At 40.7% G+C, this 7495-nt stretch overlaps 1 protein-coding gene across 1 annotated transcript in view; it reads left to right on the forward strand.

Annotated features, from left to right (window-relative positions):
- CUNH14orf80 (chromosome unknown C14orf80 homolog) overlaps positions 1-7495 on the forward strand; it is a gene marked incomplete at its 5' end in the record, with an annotated part of 67915 nt that overhangs the window by 15253 nt on the left and 45167 nt on the right. The window contains one exon of the mRNA XM_017729579.1: positions 3008-3178. Coding sequence (XP_017585068.1) covers positions 3008-3178 — 171 coding nt within the window. The remainder of the gene's footprint in view (positions 1-3007; positions 3179-7495) is intronic.

Below are 7495 nucleotides of genomic sequence, written 5' to 3' on the forward strand. Positions count from 1 at the left end.
GGGGGGGCTCATTCAAGCCTCTCATTGGGGAATTTTTGATAGATATGCTAATTACTAAGACCTATACTGTTAGACCAGATCTTTTGTGGGGGTGCATGGAGGTGCATTCGACCTGGACATGTGCACCTAAGGCTCCTTAAAATAAATACCAAGGTAAAATCCCTTTTTCCCTTCTAACCGTGTTTGACACTTGATTTTAAGACCAAGAAAAGGCATCATCACCAGTAATGGGAAAAAACTCAACATGGTGATGAGGGCATTGATACTTGTTCGTGTGGCTTTTGTGCTGCAAGGCTGGGGCACCATTCCTGTAGCTGATCCAAGCACACCCCTCCTCTGAAATGGAATCAAAGAGAAACAGTAATTGCAGCAAACAGCTCACAAGCAAAATGCTCCTCTGGTAAGTGGCTATGGAATGATCTCTTCCAAAACTGGCATGGAGCATTCCAAGTGTGGGAAGGCCGTTGAGGTCTCTGGGTAGTTGCCTTGGCTGCTCTCTTTATGAACTGGGCTAAAAAATATGCTCTCTTCAGAGTGAATGTGGGTGTGTACCTGGATTGCTGCATAGATTAGATAAATTCACAGTGATATTTGAAGCAAAGCCTGTAGCTTGGGCTGGTATTATAGTGATTTTTCACCCACTGGGAGAGCAGTAAATAGTCTTAGATTGTAAAGATGGGACTGGAAATTGAGGTCACAGTATAATATGCAAGACCTTTTTTTTTTACCTTGTTTACTTTATGCCAGGCTAAGTATTTCATAGCAAAAGTAAATTTTTTGTGCAGTTTGTGAAATAAATAATGGAGGGATCCTGTTAAAAATGCATTGGCTGAGTTCCTTATTTTAATATTAATAAGGCAGGTTGCTACAATAAAATTAGCTCTGCATGGTGTTTGTCACTGTACTGCCAAAGCAATCGAGTCTAATGCCATTCCTTCCTGAAATAAATCCCCAGGAGAGCAGTATTTGTGGCGTTCTGAAACCTCTAACCAGGGAAGTTGGAGTAGAACTGTAAATTATGGACAATGCAGATTTTAATCTGGGATTCCCAAGTCTGTCTTCGGCCATGTGGCTTTCTGGCTGCTGATGTGAGGTGTTTTAATGTTCTTTACACATGGGTTTTCTCTGCTGTAGTGACTAATATCCAGCTGCTTGGCTAATCATGCTAATGGACAGCTTGGTAATCATATCTGTATGGTTTCCTGGTCCAGAAACCATCCTGTTTGGGGCAAAACAGTCTGAACTGTGGAGATGCTTAGCTCGGACTGCAGTGTCCTAGGACACAGTGCCTTGGTTTAGGAGCCTGGGGATGAAGGAGCGGAGGAAAAAGAGGGACATTGGAGTTAGCACAAACTCTTTTTTCTTTTTTTTTTTTTTTTTTTTGTTGTTGTTAAAGATGAATCTGTGCCTTTGAAAGGAGAAGCCCTTTACCAGCCCTGCGCCTCTGTGATTTATAGCATGTGTTTATCTGAGCCACAGAGCAAAGGGAACAAACGTGTAATATTGATACATTCTGGTATGTGATCAGAACAGCATTTTTGTGCTTATAAATAATAAGAGCACTCATTGTAATAGAGGCCCTTGTCAGCTGGAGATATTTAGGTTAAAACAAGTGTTAGGGGGTTATTTGATCATGGTTGTAGACACACTTCTGTTGAAATCTGCATTTAAGGCAAGATTAAATCTCTTCATTTTACAGTTTGCATTGTTAGTTTAGGATCCAAATTGGAACTACATTCAAGCTTTGCCTGCCAACTGGATCTTTTTAAGATGTCATTGAACATGGAAATCTGCGAAGCAGGGAAGCACATATGTTTAAATACTGTCAAGGTCTATGGGTCCAAATATCTGCCTAAGTGTTTTCTTGAAAACAGTCATGTTTCAAGTAGGCTTTTAAAATTTCCACTTTAAAGAAATGTCTTGAGAGTCTAAGAACTGGGAGACACTTCCGTTCAGAATGGCATTCTGAATAACCAGGTCTTTGCAGTTCTGTGTTATTTCTACTTCTTACGACATGTTGTAGTAAAAACGTTTGGAATGATGGGTTGTGTTTGTTGTATGTAATTTCTATAGACTGCATGAAATGGAAAGCTTTACTTTAAATGGTGTTACTGGCATCAGAAGTAAAACTACCCATGTCTTCTTCCCCTTTTAATTTACAACCTGCAGGTGTCTTAGCTGAAAACGAAGAGATCTGTTTGTACATGTGAATGATCTCTTTGTGCAAGGGGCTGGGGGAGGTGGAATTCCCCGTGTTCCTCGGGAAAGAGATACAACAGAAACGTGCTGCAGAAATTTTGAGCAGAAGATGAAGGTGTTGGTTGTTGTTGGTTTTTTATTTGCAGCAGAAGGCAAGTGGGACAAGATGAACAAATGGGAACTCCTTGCTTCTCTCTTCTTCCTTCCAAATTGCTCTAGAAAAAGGCAAAACAAGCAAGACAGATGCTACAACTATAGCTGGAAGTGCCTCTGTGGACTCCTGGCCATTGCCAGCTGCATGATTTTTTTCTTTTCCTCTATCCTGCCAGACGGGAAATGCTGGATGGAGAAAAGAAAATAGCTGGGTAAGCACAGGCCCACAATTTTGTCCCTATATAAGTTATTGATTTACAAAATAGGGTCTCAGGAAGACACTGCAGGAGCTAAATCTGTTTTTTATGTTCTTTGACATATTAGCATCTAGTCAAAATATGATTTTTCCCATCTGGGAAAAGAACATGCTTGCTGTCTCAGGAACACTGTGTCTTCCTGGGTACGGAAAATGAAAGATGGGAGAGGAGACAGCTCACCACGTCACAGCTGAGAAGCTGATATTTATTCCACACTTCTCTACTTGTTTAGGCTATTCCCAGTCCTGTGTTCTAATTTCTCTGTACTGCTGGAATTGACTTCATTTTAGGGCGATTTTCTTCCTCTTCCTATGTTCGCTACTGAATGACTCGAAAATGTTGAAAAATTTAAATGAAGTTTTAATTAAAACCAGTTTGGTATTCTTTTCTGCTTTCAGTGTGAAGATGATCTGCCTAATAGGCAGGAGGGTACAACTGAAGCAGGACCTGAAGGTGGGCTGGAAGGCGTAGTGGATGTTCGATACCTTCAGTGGTTAAACGGGAGACTGAGGTTCCAGTGGCACAGTTTGCACGCTCAGCACCAAGAGCAATGCAAACTTTTGCACAAGGTAAATGATTCTTCTAACTCACTATGACATAGTTTATTATTTAAAAGCCTTGTCAGCTAAAGCTAAATGTACAAATTATTGTTGTTTGCTAGTTCTGCATTTTCTGTAGATAAGAGTGAATTACTCTGAATATAAGCACGTCCATCTTTCCCCAGTGTGGCAGAACCCTGAGAAAATGTAGCATGTACAGTGTTTGTAAGGTTGTCATTGTATAAAAGTCTCTTTTGCAGGTTGGCACATTAGTCACTTCTGCAACCATAGGCTGCTGCTGTTTTTCTCAGAAAATGCCTGGTAGAAACAAGACACAGCATTCTGGTTGCCCAGACAGGAAGTAGCAATGCAGAGCTATAAGTTCACTGGAGACGTGGATTCAAAATGTTAAGCATAAATATTGAAAGTAATAGCAAAATAAAATGCAAGATCTCTTTCCAAAGTACTAGGGGACATCTTAGCAAAACCCAAAATCTACCTGCTTATAAATCAGGAATCAGTTATGGTCTCTACACTGCTTAGATTCCAGTTCTTTTCCCATTTATGAATGTCTAGATGCCTGTCTAATCACAGTTACGTATGGAAGCATTCTGTCTTTTTAGGATGGAACCAGCCTTCAGTCCCAAAGTTGACAGTGATGGTGACTCCAGAGACAACCTAGAAAATGTAGTTCTAAAGATAGTCCTAAGAGTTATTAAGTATGGTTTTACCTAGGTCTCCTTTCTCCATTTATATCTCTTTGGATAACTTAAATGGAGCCAGCTATTACTGTACTCCAGATCTTCACAGAAAACCTTTTTTTGAGACTAAAAGTGATTGGGGAAATTTCTTCTCAAAGTACACATCAGAAAGTTGTCAGAATCATCTTCACCTTTGAATGAAGATGCCTTCTTGGTTTTAATCCTGTGTCTGACAGAACAGTGCTAAAAACTATAATGAGGTTACCTTTTGTTCGTTCTGTGAACTGATTGCTAGGGAGGATGTCTGATTGACAGCCGTAGGGAGGAAGGATCAGGTGCTGGGTGTGCAGCATCTAAAATAACCTTTTGCTTCTCATTGATCACTGCTGATGTGCTTCCCCTGATCTGGGAACAAAGGTGGCAATTCCCTCTAAGTGCCCATGCAGTCCTTGGCTTTTTGGACTGTGATTACAGACCATGATGAGATTGGGAGAGGTGAATCTCAAGTGAAATGATTGGCATCTTCTCCTCCTGATAAACTACCTCTATTTAGGGTATGCTGGTTTTTTTAGTAGGTGAGGCAAATGCCTCCATAACTCATCATCAGTGCTCTGATTTATGTGAGACTTGACAGTAACAAATCATTAGGCAGCTCCAGTGCCTCAGCTTGCAGTTAATGAGTCCAAGGAAGAATTGAGAGCAGGTCAGACCTGGGAGCTCAAGTACAGACAGAGATATTCTCAATGGTCCAGGTGAGGCACTGAAGTAGTGAAGAAATGTGCTGATCGGGCAACATGCTAAACTTGTTGACAGGGGCCATGAGAGATGATGACCCTCCTGTGGAAGTTGTACTTTGAAATAAACTTGGACTTTTTTTCCCCTTTGTGGCTATCTAAGGCAGAATGTTCGCTGAAGTTAGGACAGTCAGACAACTACAAGAGACAGGTTAGTTATGCTGCAGGTCCCTGGACCACAATTTCCAGAATCTGGAGGAATAAGCAGGAGGGAGAATGTTCCTGTTCATCCAGTTTCCCAAAGCTGCCATTACTGCCTTCTCCAGCAGTCATTGCTGGGCTAAACTGAAGGCAACAGTGATGCTGGTGATGATTCTCACAGTCAGGGCTGCTTCTATGGGGGCACACAAAGGAGAATGGAACCGAGCCCTACTCCAACTCCATATGTGAACCCACACTGGTATTATGTGTGCAGCTGTGGGAGTTCTGTTCAGAGCTGTAATAAAGTGCAGTGCTCTGGTTTATATTTTAGTCTGAATTAAAAGCAGGACACTAGAAAGGTAGAAGTGACTTTGGAAGGACTTCAGTACAGTGCCACATTAATGTTAGCATTTATGGTAACACAAAATATAACACAATTTAACAGCTGTATAAACAATAATTGATATTTCCTGACTCTTTCTAGAGAAATTGTTTTTACTACTGCATTAATTTTAAAACTTTTAAACTATTTTATGTGTTAGAAGACTGAACTGACCCAGTATGACCTCTATATGAGCTGCTGCTTTTCTCTAATAAACCACAAACACAGTATGCAAAAGGCTAATGGGTGTTATGTTTTTTAATTATGCTGACAGATTTACAGAGGGCTTTCTCTTCAAAATGATAATTATGGGTTTTACTTGCTCTGTAAAATAATAACTTACCAGGTTATGTGTCTCAACTGTGGAACAATTTTATTTACTGCTGATCAGTAATTTTTGTCAACTAGTGACGACACTTCCACAGATGTCACTCTGTGACTCACACAGGCTCTAAAATACCATTTTCTCTCTTTGGGCCTTTCTGAGAAGAACACAGCACAGTTGGAAAATACATTCTTACTCAGAAGATGACTGCTCTTCCAGTCTGTATTTTTCAGTATGGATATTGCTGGGTCGGTCCTCTGTCTACTCTGTGCTGCCTGCAGCCACCTAAGGTTGATGGGATGAAGTTCTGCAGTACCCAAGAGAGGGAAGCCTCCCTGGAGCTACAGCTGGTTCTGTGCTGGGAATCACTCGTTAGCTGGCCTCCCTGGCTGCTCCTCTTTGCTAACTGTTCTGGTGAGCTGCTTTTCAGTGACTTCAGCTCCCAGAAGGCACGTTGAAGCTTACAGAAGCACGTGTCCTGCTGTAGGAGGAAGACTTCTTGAGGGAAATCTTAACCTCTTTGTTTCTGAGGAATTTTGCAGCCTGAGGCTATGAGCTGTTGAATAACATTATAATGGCTTCTTAACATGGACAGGTTGGCTCGCTTTGAAAGTATAATGTAGTAATACCATTATAATTCCCTTGAAATTCTCAGTGGTACATATTTACCTGATATGCCTTCAAATATATGGGAACATGGAGAATATTACTGTGTTAAGATATGTCTCTTGCTTCCTTCTTTTCTCTTTCTTCCTATTTCTTTCAAATGCCAGAAGAATATCTGTCTGCCTGGTTTTGATCTCTCTTGAATTCATAGGAGAGAGCAGTTGTTTTTATTTACTCTTCAAGTTATCACTTTGCCTTAAAAAATATGAGTGAGAAGCCTTGCATAGTTTCAGTGAAACAGGTAGGAACCTGTGTAGTTTAAAACTTTTCATTTTTGGGGGGCTCTGTTAAATGCACTGTGCCACAATCAGCATGTTACGAAAAATAGTGGAACAGATGAGTTTGTGCAAAACTGATGGATTTCCTGGGGCTATTTCCAGCTATCTTCCATCCTGAAGTAGTGGAGGGTTAGATCAGGTTCAGAGATGATTTTTTTTTTTAAGCAGGTGAATATCTGATTATGGGCTCTGTGTGTGGGTTAGTAAGGACAAAATGATATTAAATGGAATTCTTGATGATTGAAGAAGAGTTTAACATAATTGGAATTATCAGATCACGGTAAAGCAACAATAATGGTTTTAATATGGTTGGAAACTAAAAGCAAGAGTTGGATTTTCAGTAAGAATGCAGAGCAGCACTGGGAATTACCACTTATGAATGGAGTGGTTTCTTGTGCCCCCTCTAGGATAAACGATATAAAATAAGATGGGTGCAGTGGATTGGATGGGTTGTATCTATATATCTGATGTAGTATGAGTAAAGGGACAAGGACAAAGTCTTGATCTCTGAATAATAGAGGGCAGGGACTGGTGCTGGGTAATTACCTCATTGTCAGTAATTTATGAGTGAGCTAAACTGCAATTGTTAGGTGCATCTGTATCTTGACATAAAAAAAATCTACCATGTTGCTCTGGGAATTGCTACCTTGTTTATTTATATATTTTTTGTCTATTTGGTATGAAAATCTTTGCTTTTTTTCCAAGGTGAATTTGCCATTAAATCTCAGAAGCACATTCTTTAATGCAGTAGAATTTTTTCCCTCTCATGCAAATGTGTGTGACCAATGAGTAAGCCCCCTTTTCATCTTCTCATAGGTGAATTAGGTGCCCTGCAGGGAGAGCAGCTTGTCTGAGCTCAGGGGCATTTAGGAATTGGTACTGGGAACTCCCCAGAAGTGGTGCTGAGAGTGGGGGTCTGTGCCTGTGCTCTCTTGCAAACTTAGCGTAAGGTTAAATCAGACCTGCCTCCACCTGGGGGTATTCCAGTGCCAAGTAGCAACAGCTATGCATGTTCTGCCTCTCACCCTCTCACCTGCTACTTCTAACTTGGTGCTCTTTC

The sequence above is a fragment of the Corvus brachyrhynchos genome, unplaced genomic scaffold (assembly GCF_000691975.1).
Source record: "Corvus brachyrhynchos isolate BGI_N302 unplaced genomic scaffold, ASM69197v1 scaffold101, whole genome shotgun sequence".
In the NCBI taxonomy this organism is placed as follows: domain Eukaryota; kingdom Metazoa; phylum Chordata; class Aves; order Passeriformes; family Corvidae; genus Corvus; species Corvus brachyrhynchos.